The sequence below is a fragment of the Phoca vitulina genome, unplaced genomic scaffold (assembly GCF_004348235.1).
Source record: "Phoca vitulina isolate PV1807 unplaced genomic scaffold, GSC_HSeal_1.0 scaffold29, whole genome shotgun sequence".
Lineage (NCBI taxonomy): Eukaryota > Metazoa > Chordata > Mammalia > Carnivora > Phocidae > Phoca > Phoca vitulina.
In genome coordinates, this window is record NW_022589732.1 from 24,915,901 (window position 1) to 24,929,276 (window position 13,376).

At 49.9% G+C, this 13,376-nt stretch overlaps 1 protein-coding gene across 1 annotated transcript; it reads left to right on the forward strand.

The window, feature by feature from the left end:
- The first annotated feature begins 6,713 nt into the window (after positions 1-6,713).
- FAM25A (family with sequence similarity 25 member A) lies at positions 6,714-8,940 on the forward strand. Its single transcript, XM_032423554.1, has 3 exons — positions 6,714-6,794; positions 8,149-8,211; positions 8,807-8,940. Exons 1-3 carry the CDS (start codon positions 6,722-6,724, stop codon positions 8,938-8,940), a joined length of 270 nt encoding a protein of 89 aa, XP_032279445.1. The 5' UTR covers positions 6,714-6,721.
- Positions 8,941-13,376: the final 4,436 nt, after the last annotated feature.

Consider the following 13,376-nt stretch of genomic DNA (forward strand, 5'->3'; position numbering starts at 1 on the left):
GGCCCAGCAATCCCTCTTCATCCAGTGCAACTCGGGAAATGCCTTAGGGATGGGTGTGGGACCCAGCTCTGGCTAAGAAGAGGGGAGATCACATCTGAGGGCCAAGGAGCTTTTAGGAAAGATTTTCCATCCTAAAAAAAAAAAAAAGAGGGGTACCTGGGTGGCTCAGTCGTTGGGCGTCTGCCTTCGGCTCGGGTCATGATCCCAGGGTCCTGGGATCAAGCCCCACATCGGGCTCCCTGCTCAGCGGGAAGCCTGCTTCTCCCTCTCCCACTCCCCTGCTTGTGTTCCCTCTCTGGCTGTGTCTCTCTCTGTCAAATAAATAAATAAAATCTTAAAAAAAAAAAGAGAGAGAGAGACAACTGAAGACGAAAGAGTCCTCCCTCTTCCACTGGACATTTTGCGGCTGGAAACGATGCTTGGAGCTGTGGTGGCCACTTGTAACCAAAGGAGGAACAAGCTTAAGGAAAAACCAACTTGCTGATGAGGGCAGAGCAGAAATATAGAAAGAACCTGAGTCCCAAGTTACTTTATCCAGTCCCTAAATTAACCAGTCCTTCAGCTGCCACATGCTAGCGATGGATGCAGTTTCTCTCGGTGTTTGAGCCACTGTGAATGAGATTTTCTCTTGCAAACAAAAGCTTCAATCCCCATGTTACCTGGATGCCAGCAACCTGCCGGCCTCACCCACCTCCCCAGCCTCCTCTCTCAACAGCCTGTCCCTCTCTGCCTCAGCCACATTGACCTTTTTTCATTCCCCTTGACATCATGCTCCTGCTCACCACAGGGTCTTTGCATGTGCTGTTTTTTTCTACCTGGAATGCTCTCCATCCTCCCCCACAAACCATTCTTGTCTAGAGCTCCTACTTTTTCATTCTTCAGGTTCCAGCTCCCCTGTCCACCCTCCAACACATACATTCAGAATGGGTCCAGCCACCATTGATACACTGTCACACCCCCGTACTCCTTTTCCAGTTATTCTAATGAGTCCCTTTCCTGAGTGCTTCTCTGTGATGGTTGTCCATGGGGCTGCCACCAAGTCCCTTCTACTGATGAGTGCACACCCAGTGCCAAGAGTGGTGATCTGGAACATCTGCCAAATGAAACAGCCATGACTGTTCTTTGGTTCTCCTACTGGATAACAATGAGTTCACATATTGTCAGATTCACCATGGGTGCCATTATTGGGTGCAGCCCTTCCACTCTCCTCCTGCCCCATGCAGCTGGCCCTCCCATGGCACCATGCAAATGCTTATTTCTGTGTGCCTCTATTCTCCCCAACATTGTGAGCCCTGGGGATGCAAGTGGAGGCAAGGCCAAGTTGGACTTGGTTTTGCTCCATGTCTGGGACACAGTGGGCATAGTACCAGGGGAACCCATGGGAGCCTTTAGGAGCCCAGGCCTGTCTCCATGAGGTTCGTGAAGCTAGTTGAGCCCAGACTGGCCGAGGAGGAGACGGCTGTGGCCACTGTACCTGTTGGGTATTGATCTAGGCTCCAAAGATCAATTCTTCCATTAGCAATTTCCCCAAATAATTCCTGATTCTCCAGATTTCAATTCCTCAACTAGCCAAACACAAGGTCACTAACATTACATTTTGGTTCCCCTTGACTTCTCAGCTCTGATTCCTGTCAAGTTACAAATTACATAAGAGACAAGAAGCAGAGTTTTCTATTTTCCACATTCTCTCACTCTTTTTTAAAAAAAGGTTTATTTATTTATTTTAGAGAGAAAGAGACCTTGCATGTGCCTGAGCAGGGGGAGGAGTAGAGGAAGAGAGAGAGAGGGAGACAGACAGACTCCCTGCTGAGCACAGAGCCCAACACAGGGTTTGATCCCACGACCCTGAGATCAGGACCTGAGCCGAAATCAGGAGTCAGAGGCTTAACGGAATGAGCCACTCAGGTGCCCCTATTTTCCACCTTCAACCCCCTTCTCTTTCTCTCTCTCTCTCAATCTCTCTCTTTCTCTCTTTTTTTTTGTTGTTATTTGCCTCATTTCTACTTTTTGAAATATTTACATTCCATTTCTCTGAGCCACACCTTTGTTTTGTCTTAGATCTGCAATTGAAGATATTAAAAGCTCTCTGCCATTCCTTTTGCTAAAATATTTTTTGCTATCTGTTGGTTGGTTGGAGTTAGTCCTCTAGAAGGTTCCTCAAGAATGAAATATTTACACTGGGATAATTACACACTGGGAAGACATCTGGGATCTGAGCTCATAATTGCTATAGCTAGGCCCCTTGGGTTATTGCAATGGGTCCATGAAGATTCGTCGTGTTCTAATTTTGTGTATGGCATTTTCTATTTTTAAGAAGTTAAAAAGTTAAAATAAAAACTTTATTATTCTTATTTAATTAAATAATTTTATTTAGTTAAATAATTTAAATTTTAATTTAGCTAAATATGCTACTATTAATTCCTCCCTTCTAGTCATTGTACTGTGGTTGTGTGAGATGCAAACATCCATCAGGGAAGCCTGGGTGAGGAAGATACAAAAATTATATTGCTTTTACAACTCTATTAACATTGAGTTGGAAGAGAGAAACCTACCCTATTCATCGTAAAGCCCTTGTATTCATGACATCGGAGGCTGTAAGGAATCTGAAGTTCAAATCTGAGGTAGAATTTCCCAGGCATCAGTGGGACATTCTTATGGAGAGGGTCGGGGCCTGGGATTCACACAGGTTCTTCTGCTCAGGAGGCTGCCCTTCTTTCTCATACAAGTGTTGGACTCACCTTCATAGCTGTGACCCCTCTGCCTCTTAGAACCAAACTGACTTCAAGAAGGTTCTCCAGGCAGCCTTCTTTTCCCAGTCATGGGCTCCAGGGGTTGAGCCCTTGCCTTCCCAAGGGCTCTCCCCTCTCTTGGAAGGTGGTCCTCTTCTGGAGTAAACCCCTGCAGTTCCTTGGGCTTATTCCGCTTCTTTCATCACCTCCTCAGGTTCTGAGTTCCGTCCCAAAGAGTTCTCATTCGGAGGGTCCTCTCGTCCTGGGAGTGAGTGTTGCTGGCAACGTCTGAGATGCCTGCCACTGGGCCCTCCCCATCCCCCACTCTTTTGCACTGCCTGTCTTCCCACATTGGTTCCACCGGGCTCACCTGCTTCTGCATTTGCACGGTTTCCCAGTCTCCTAGTTTCTCTGAAGTTAAGTTTGATGTGTGTGTGTTGGTGATGGGCTGCCTTTGTCCTCCTCCATATGGTTTCAAGAAGGAGAAATGGGACTATTTAGAATTCGGCTGCTGCTTTATTACCAGCAGACCCAGCAGTCTGGCAGGCTGAGCTGGTGTTATGTTTACAGAAAATCCGCAGCCACTTTCCACCTGCTCATCCCTGCCCTCACCCTGGGAGCCTGCGCTCATGAACTGCATCACCACAGCTCCCTCGCCCTCAGCCCCAGTTAGGTTCAGCCAATGGGGGAGATACCGGGAGAGCAGAGAGGGAGAGGAGAGGTATTTATTCCTCCTGCACCCTCCTTGCTTGGCATGGTTTGGCAGTGGCCGTATTCCTCTGCTGCTGATCCTGTCTGATGACCTCCCAAAGCCACGCTCTCCTCCGCGTCTGTGCGGGCTCTCCTTTGCCCCTCCCGGGCCCAGGGATGTAACCACTCTCACTATTACTGGTCCCTAGGCACCTTGCCATCCTTTACTGGTTCTCTTAAATCTGCCCACAGGTTTGTGGGCATCAGGTATCCCTTTGATGTGCCCTCTGATTTCCACCAGAACCCTGACCGACCCCCAGGGATGTGTAATGTTGACATGCTGAGGAAGTCCTCCTCTGCTGGCCCACAGACCGTCCCCAGGAGTCTGGATTTGGTTCCGTGTGGCTGGGAGGGGTCAGAGTGTGCAAGCTCTGTGGGCTCAGACTCTACTGGGAGCTCAAATCCCTGAAGCAGAAGGAGGACAGGCAGTCATAACACTTGACATTCATGACATCTGCAGTTCAGATTACACGAGAACTTGTCCTGCTTTAGACACAAGACAGCTCCGAGTATTTGAGTACTTAAAATAAACATTCTTTATTTTTATTTTTCAGAACTGGTAATTGCTAAGTTGGAAAATTGTTGTTTGAAAACTTGGCTCTCCGTGACTTGGTGACACAGCCCAGTTGGTCCTTTGCCAAACTGGGTTGTTGAGCAAATTCCACTTGGAGGATTAGTCGGCTCCTCCGAAGGCCTGATGGTCCTGCCCCAATGGCTGGACTTGATCTTCTGACTCAGGACAGGCTGACATAGGTGCCTGTGTTCGAGGGCTGCTCCACGGGGGCCCAGTGTGAGCCAGGCCTCTTCCAAGATGGGATGGTTCTCACCTGAGTCATCTGCAACCTCACGCAGGCAGTAACGTCGTTCCTGACAGTGGAAGAAAAGTGTATCCATGGGGCACTTGGGTGGCTCAGATGGTTGGGCGTCCGCCTTCGGCTCGGGTCATGATCCCAGGGGCCTGGGATCGAGCCCCACGTCGGGCTCCCTGCTCAGCGGGAAGCCTGCTTCTCCCTCTGCCTCTGCCATTCCCTCTGCTTGTGCTCTCTGGCTCTATCTCTCTGTCAAATAAATAAATAAAATCTTTAAAAAAGGAAAGAAAAGTGTATCCAGAGGCTGTACTGGGCTGAGCTCTGGACTGGCACTGGGACCAGAGTTCTGCCGAGGGGCTGAGCCCTAGCAAGGGCCTATTGAGGGGCTAGTGAGCTCCTGAGGAGAGAGAGAGGAGTGTCCTAGGATGGGCACTGGTGGGGAGGGGTCTGTGGGGTCTGGAAGCCATCCCAGAGATGTTGAGTGACACCACCATCCTGTCAGGGAGGAGGCATAGCGAGGACCCCTGTGGGGCTGCGGGACACACACAACCTCAGAAGAAGGGACTTTGATGGATCCAGGGAAGTTCCTGTGGGTCTCTCAGCCCAATTCCCACCAGCTTCATCCTGGTAGCCACCCCTTGCCCACCCCCCCGGCAATGCTGCCTGAGCAGAACACTCTGGTATTTGGCTGTGATAAGGGGAGAACGGAGTCTTGTGGACCTACTTAAGCTCCAGAGCCCTTCACTTCACAGCCTCCTCTGAGTCCATAAGGTCACACAGAGCCATCTGTAACACTTGCAAGAGTAGTATTATTGTATTCTTTCCCTCAAAGAGGGCCTTTCCAAATTGTTTCAGACCCGACCGCTCCTGCCAGTGGAGAATGTCACGAGTGGTGCTGTGGCCCTGTGACCCAGAGTTTCTGCTGCCACAGTGCCCCCCTCCCCCCTCCCCCGGGGGGGGTAGCCACAGCTTGAGGCCTCCTAACACCAGTCAGGAGTGTGGGAGGGCCTCAGCGCTGTAGCCCCCAGGCTGTGAGGGCCCCTGGTCGGGTAAACACTAATTAGGGCTCACCACCCCTTCCCGAGCAGCTCTGAGGGCTGAGAGAGCAGGTACGCGGGGAGGCTGCCTCAGACTCCTGCCCTAGGCCTGGATGGCATGAACAGGGACTTGGGAGGACCTTTCTTCCGTGGCTCCCAGCCAGTGGGGTCACGCTCCCCAGCTCCGCCCCTGCTACTCTTTGACCCACTCGCTGGTCAGTCAGGGCTCACTGCCAAGCAGCCCCTCCCTGGCACATCACTGACAAAGGGGAGGGAATACAAGTTTACCAAGAGCTTGCACACATGATCCCACCGACTCTCAGTGACATGGCCAGGAAGGCATGGCTGTCCCCATTTTATAGATGAGGAAACTGAGGCTCAGGTTGGGCTAGTGACTAAGGGATGCAGCATGTGGCACGTGGCTTGAGGCATCTCTCTCCATCCTGAATAACTAGGGAGGCAGCCTGACCCCTTAAGCCTGTGATGCGTCAGGGGCTGGTGGAGTGACTTTCTGGAATTTTGGCTAGGGCCACCAGACACACCTCCCGTGGTGGTGGTGGTGGGGTCCTCCCTCTACTCCTCTAGGGCCTCCTGGGGGGCACTGGGCCTTTCCAAGAAGCCAGGCCCCAGGGTGCAGCGATGGCCGGGCTCCCTCCTGGGCTGGTTGCTCCTGTGCAGGGCCATCCAGGTGCTCAGGTGCTCCTATGAGTGAGAAGCGGCTGACTGCAAACCAGGGGTGACTGGGTTTCTGGTTAATGCTGTGTCCTCCTCAGCCTTGGGCAAGGTACCACGATGAGGCCCCCACCCCTCAAATTTCCAGTGAAAACTGCAGAGACGCTGCAGAGCTGAGATCCTGGGGTCCAATAGCCCCCACTCCGCTTGTGTTCCTGGCCTGAGGGGCCATCCAGGTCCCCAGGCCCCCAGACCCTCAAGCCCCTACCTAACTAGCCCCCCTGGGGATCCTGAACAGCAGGCTGGAAGTCCTAGGCCTTGTCTGGGTGTGCACTCGTGCCCGGGCTGTGGGGAGCTTGAAGCCCAGGGAGCTGGCAGGGCTCCCCGATTGCCTCTCATCTATAAGGCAGTCAGGCCTCCTGCTTTGCAGGAAGGCCACGTCCCAGAGCTGACTTCTCTCTCCAGTCCCTGACCCTCACCGGGGCCCAGAATACGGGGTGTGGGGGTCTCATACTGCCAGAGGGGCAAGGCTGGAGTCACAGCATTGGGGTGGCCCCACCCAACCTCTTCCTCCTGCCGCCGCCTACGCTGACTCACCACCTATCTCCTACTTGGCTGAGGCGGGGGCCCGTGCTCCAGAGCCTAGGCAGGCATCACAGGCATCTATAAAAGGACGCTGCTCCAGGCCCCAGCATCCTGCTTGCTTGCCACCTGTCACCACACGATGCTGGGAGGCCTGGGGAAACTTGCTGCTGAGGGCCTGGCCCACCGCACCGAGAAGGCCACCGAGGAAGCTGGTAAGGACCCCAAGGCTCCTTTCCAGCTGGGCCCTTCTCCTAAGGCTGGGGGGCTGGGGGCAGACTCAATGGGGCCTGTTGGAAGCTGATCCCAGCAGATTGGAGGTAGGCCTTGGCCTCTTGAGGAACCCTGGCCAATCAGCCCCACAAGGACAGAATGGAAGTGAGGGGTATGGAAGCTGAGGAGGGCAGCTTGGGTGGAGTCATGAGGGGTCCAGTGCCCCAAACAGGCTTCTCTGGGTCAGACCCATTTCTGGGGTCTGTGACTGAGGGCAGGAGGGACTCCAGCTCTGAGGAGGCCCCTGGGGGCAGGAGGAGAGCCCAGGTGCTTGGGTGAGCCTTGGGTGGCTAGAATCCTTCCCTCTGGAAACCCGGGAGCCCCGTATCAGAACAGCCTATTCTGAATATCCTCTACAGAAAAAGGAAAAATGGATTTTTATTTTTACCATCACTTCAGAGCTTCAAAGATTTCTTCACTAAGAAACCACCAAGTCTGATTCTGTTCAAAGTCAGCAACCACCCTCCCCACTGGGTTTATCTAAAGGACATTCTGAATTTCTTCAAAGTCCTCAGAAACCCTTTTTTGTGTGCAGACACCCGCAACTCCATGCAGGAGGCTAGTGCAGGTCCCACCAGGCGTTTTGTGAGACCCAGCTCGTGTCCGAGTTAGCTGCCGCGGTTCTGCCTGGCTGGCTGCCGCACACATGTCTGTCTGTCATAGTTAACCGGCGGCTGGTGTTCCCTGCCCCCCTTCACCTTCCACTGGTCCTGAGCTCCGTCTCATCTCCAGTCCACGGGTGAGGGAACCAAGCAGCGCAGAGTGGAGGTAGAATCAGAATTAGTTCTTCTGACTCCAGAATCTTCTGGCGCTGGCCTCTGCCACCCAAACTTCAGACAACTCCAAGGTGGTCAGAGAGTTCCCTCCTGTTGGAGGAATCGCTCTGCGGCCTTGGTCTTGCTGTAGGAGGTTCTGGGACTTGGCCACCTGCTGCAGCCTCCGTCAGGCTGAGGCCGGCCAGCAGCACACCTGAGAGGTGCGCGGAGCTGGGAGACAGACCCCGCCTTGGCCCCAGGCCCCCAGCCGGCAGGAGGGCCTGCTCATCTGAATTCCAGGCCTCGCCAGGCCAGGCCAAGGGGCATGGAGAACCCTGTGCCCTTGTCTGGCTCACTCAGCTTGTCTCCCAGCAGCCAGGCCCCCCGGGAGTCTCGGGAGTAAGCCAGCTGGGGCTCCTTCTCATGGGCTGCCTCGACCTGCCCGGGGTGGCGTCCAGGATTTATCCCGAGCTGTCTGGGCCCCGCCTTGAGGAGAAGCTGGCTTGCACTGTGCTCTCACTCGGGCTCCTCATCTTCGCAGTTCATGCCGTGGAAGGGGTGGTCAAGGAGGTGGTGGAGCACGCCAAGGAGGCTGGAGAGAAAGGTACGGCTGAGGTTGGGGCCGGGGGAGGAGGGAAGGAGAGAAGCTAGATGCTGGGAGCGGCCATTCTTTGCCTAACCAGGTCAAACCCTGACCTTGATGTTGCATCCTTTCAGGGGGTGTGCAATCACCAACACCCATAGGAGACCACAGACGGCACTTTGCTAAAGCAAGATCCATCCAGACAGTCCTTTCTGTGGGATGTTAAGATGGTGTCACAAACGACTATGTGGCACCAGGCTCGGACAAAAAAACATTTCAGACATAAAATTCTCTCTTTATATAAATATACATTTACATAAATACTTTCATGCGTGTGCGGATGCTGTAAACAGCGATGTAAAAGTACCTCTTCCCCTGAGGGGAGCCAATGTTATCTCACTCAGAATTGCAGAAACGCAAGTTGTGGAGGGAAAAAAAACCACCCTTGAATGCATTCCTCCAGGAGCCCCGCTGCCCTCTGTCCCCTCGGGGCTCCTCCAGGGCACGATCCAGTAGGACCACCACAGCCCGCAGGCCACTCTACGTGACACTGGCCCTACCAGCTGGAAATTTTTTACTTAGCTCACAGGACATTATTCCTCTTTCTTCCTGACAGCCATTGCCGATGCCTTAAAGAAGGCCCATGATACAGGGGACAAGGTGGTGAAGGAAGTCACTGAGACGGTGACCAACACAGTCACAAATGCTGTCACCCATGCAGCGGAAGGCCTGGGCAAACTGGGACAGTGAGCACGTCCGCCTCCAGTGGACTCTCCTGAATCTCAATAAAAAGCTGTGAAATGTGTACACTGAGCCCTGGATTTTTTCCTGTTTGGATGGAAACACTGCCTGTGTCCCGAGTGTCCCCTCTGCAGGGGCAGGGGACCTGCATGTTGGCAGCTTCTGGGGGTCAGGAGGTCCCTGGGATTGATCAGTTGTGCTGCCCTCACATTAAGATTTCTCACATCAGCAAGGAGCTCTGGGAGGATTGTTAGTGTCTGTGCTGCATTTCATAAAGGGTTATTTCCCCAGACACTATATATAGCTTTCAGACACCTCAGTGCTTCCAGGACATCCCAAGGGAGGAACATAATTCGGCTCACATGTTCTTTGGGTTTTCCTTGAAATGTTCTTATAGGCGTCAGGGAAGATCACGGGCCGACCTGACTGAGAGTGTAGCTGGGCGGGCTCAGGCAGTTTGAGACTCTTCACATTCTGAAAGGGACTTTAGAGAAGCATTTGAGCTGGACAGCCACAGAATCAGGTCAAGTAGTAACTGAGTCCACTGCTTATTGGCTGTGGAAGCCACTGTTGGATCTTTCCCCAGAGACTTATCAGGCCTGATTGCTGGCAGTGGCCAAGGACGCCTGGCCTCTTCTCCTTCCTGCCATCAGGGGTCAGCACCATAAAGTTAAACATATGTGTAAGCAGCATTTAGCTTAACATTTTGGATTTTTAAAAAGGGAATGATTCGTAAAGAAGAGGCATTGCTTATTTATCTGGCTGGAAGCTACTCGTTCTTCGCAGAAATGAGAAGGTGTTTTGTTTTGTTTTGTTTTTTTTAATTTGATTTCATTTTATTATGTAAGAAAAGGTGTTTTAAGGAGAATGTCAGTTGGTCACCACATTTCTGGCTTTTTTTAAGTGGCTTCCCAAGTCTTGAACAGCCCAGGAATATCCAGTGTCCTGGCTTGGGACGTTTGCCACTGTCCAGCTAGATCTGGACTCTATATCGTGGTTTGGTTCCTGGAGACTTTTGAATTCCCCCAGTCTAAACCCTAGCTCAAAAAAAGTGGGAGCATTGTGGATGGCAGAGTAAACTGGAGCCCTCTTTGGACAGCAATTCCTCTTACCAAGACCTTATTTTTCCGGTGTGCACAGGTACACACAGATGTCTAGAGGGTGAACACACAGATTCATCATGGCCTGTTTGTAATAGCAAGAGTTGGAAACACCCTAGCGTGCCAGTCAGAAATCACTTGGATGGCAAGTACTGCTCTGCTTAGTAGGTTTGACGCCTAATTTAGAGTTGACACCTCTTACTTCTAGTGTATTGTAAACCATATCCCAGCTTGAAAAATGGGACCTGCGCCTAGATAGCCATCAAAAGGGACTGGTTAACAATTGTATGAAATGGAATACCCCATGACTATCAAGAAGAATGAGGAAAATGTACATATGCCATATGGGAACACATCCAAATGAATTATAAGTTATGGAAAATACGTATGTAGGAAGAGTTCATTTTTGTAAAGCAAACTCATACTTGTGGAAGAAGAGAAAAAAACGGTAGCACGGGGGTGCCTGGGTGGCTCAGATGGTTAAGCATCTGCCTTCGGCTCAGTGCATGATCCCAGGGCCCTGGGATCGAGCCCCGCATCGGGCTCCTTGCTCAGCGGGAAGCCTGCTTCTCCCTTTCCTTCTACTGCTCCCCCTGCTTGTGCTCTCTCGCTCTCTCTGTCAAATAAATAAATAAAATCTTTAAAAAAAAAAAAAAAACGGCAGCACGTATATAGCAGATATGTTAATCGTGTTCATCTCTGTGCTCGTGGGAATATGAAAGATCTTCATTTTCTTTTTCTTTTTTTTTAATATTTTATTTATTTGTCAGAGACAGAGAGAGCACAAGCAGGGGGAGCGGCAGGCAGAGGGAGAACAGGCTCCCCGATGAGCAAGGGGCCCGATATGGGGCTTGATCCCAGGACCCTGGGATCATGATTTCAGCCAAAGACAGACGCTTAACCGACTGAGCCACCCAGGCATCCCGAGAGATCTTCATTTTCTACGTGACACAGTTCCATGATGCTTGAATTTAAGGGAAAACCAACACAGATTTTTAAATGTTGTTGAGGCGGGCACATACTAGCTTATTCAAGATAATTTGCTGGTTAAGTGCTCTCAAAGTTTATTGGCTTGCAAACCTTGTTATTACTACTTGGCGACAAGATAAGTGAAGAATAGAGCATTTAGAAACTTTTACAAAAATTTGCCATTGCCTGGACCTCCAGGAGTGTGCTCGGCAGACGAGGCTTGTTGAACAGGATAGAGCCCAGCTCTGGGCTGTTGAACTTGCATGGCAAGTTGTATGTGAACTAGTCACATGAAGTAGGACTACATACCATGATGTATTAGATTAACAAACAAACAAATTGGTCCTTTGCCACAGAGAGCTGGAGAAGCACTGCCCATGGTTCCTTAACTTTACCTTGCAATGTGCTGTTCTAGAATAAGTACTTCTATCTCTCACTTTCTCTTTACTGTGTGTTGTACAATAGTGGTAAGACATCAGCCTCAGACAAGCTCTAAATGTGTTATAAAAAGCAATAGACAGTGATGTCCAAGCAATTGGTGGAGCAGGGACTTCCAAAAATTCTCTCCTCCATAAAAGTAATGAGAAAACTGGCAAAAATATAGTCAGAATCAACTATTTTTTTCAGAATTCTTAACCAAAGCAATCAAGGAGCATTTATGTAAAACAAATTAAAAACAAACAACATCTTCTTAAGAATGGCAAGCTCTGTGATGTTTTTAACTTACCCTATTCTATGCCCCACCCCTGGGGTACCTTCTTCAGCTCCATTGCAGCCTTGAAAACCAATAGCCTAGCAGTTACTGGAAAGAGCTGAACAGGGTTGGAGTTCCTTCAAAGCCTCATTCCCAGAAAACTGTGATTATTTCACTTGACTGGTTGTTCCTAGGAAGACCCCATTGCAAGCCTGCCTTTATTTGTCGCAACTAGGAGCTCACCTAATGTAAACAGCTTTTTACCTGGGGCTGTTTGTCGCAAAACAATTAGAGGCAATTTTTTAAAAAAGATTTTATTTATTTATTTGTCAGAGAGAAAGAGAGCACACAAGCAGTGGGAGCAGCAGTCAGAGGGAGAAGCAGGCTCCCCGCTGAGCAGGGAGCCCGATGCAGGACTCGATCCCAGGACCCTGGGATCATGACACGAGCCGAAGGCAGATGCCTAACCCACTAAGCCACCCAGGCATTCCCTAGAGGCAATTTTTTAAGCTGGTGGCTGCATTAAGGTGGTGGATAACAGTTTGGGAAATCAATAGGCTAACCAAAGCAAAGACCTTAAGAGGAAAAACTGGGGAATGAAATGTTCCTAGGGACTTTGAAAATTCCATATATTCCTGGGAATCTAGAAGGCCATGCACATGTGTAGGGCTGTGCATGTGCTCATTAAAGACTGGAGAAAGCTTGAAGCTCTCACCTCTAAACAACCTTGAGGCTCTGTGCAAGCAGGAAGTGAAAACCAGCTGAGTGTTGAAGGTGAGGCCCAACCTGCACAGAGTTCTCTGGCAAAGATGGGAGACCTATTGGTTCTGGATACTTAAAGAAATCTCTGTCCAGTCATTAGTTAACCACTAAGCTACCTGAGGAGAAACTTCAATGGCAAACACAACAAAGAAAACACACTACAGAATTAGTTCAGAAAAGTCACTAAACAAACACTCAACAACAAAAAGCAACAAGATATCTGGGGGGAGGAGTGTGGAATCTGATTTCAGAGTTGCCACATTATATTATTCAACACGTCTAGTTTTCAGAAAAAAAAGATGTGCAAGGAAAGACATTATGGCTCATTTAAGGGGGGAAAATGGAAACTATGTCTAGGTAAGCCCAAATATTGGACTTATCAAAGACTTTATTTTTTTTCCCCAAAGACTTTAAATCAATTATTCTAAACATGTTCAAAGAGCTAAAGGAAACCACATCTACAGAATTAAAGTGTAAGATCAATACCAAATAGAGATTACACATGAAGGGACAGAAATTATAGAAAAGAATGAAATAGATATTCTAGAGTTGAAAAGTACAACTGAAATAAAACATTCATTAGAGGGCTCAACAGCAGATGTGAGCAGGCGCATGAAAGAATCTGTGAACTTGAAGATATGTCAAATGAGATTATCCAACCTGAGGAACAGAAAGCAAACAAATGAACAAAAATAAAGAGGATTAGAGATGCATGTGTCACTGTGCACCATGGGGGTACCAGAGGGAGAGGAGAGAAAGAGGCAGGAAGAGTATTTGAAGAAATATTGGTTGAAAACAAATTTGATGAAAATGTAATAAACCTATACTTCCAAGAAGCTCAATGAACTCCAAATAGGAAGACTCAAATAGATGCACACCAGGCATATCCTAATCAGACTGTTCAAATCCAAAGACAAAAA

What these genes read in the sequence shown, in the direction of transcription:
- FAM25A (XM_032423554.1), top strand. Translation starts at nt 6,722, where the DNA reads ATGCTGGGAGGCCTGGGGAAACTTGCTGCTGAGGGCCTGGCCCACCGC. An exon ending in GAAGGCCACCGAGGAAGCTG is followed by an intron (nt 6,795 to 8,148) that starts GTAAGGACCCCA and finishes TCATCTTCGCAG; the next exon opens with TTCATGCCGTGGAAGGGGTG. An exon ending in CAAGGAGGCTGGAGAGAAAG is followed by an intron (nt 8,212 to 8,806) that starts GTACGGCTGAGG and finishes TCTTCCTGACAG; the next exon opens with CCATTGCCGATGCCTTAAAG.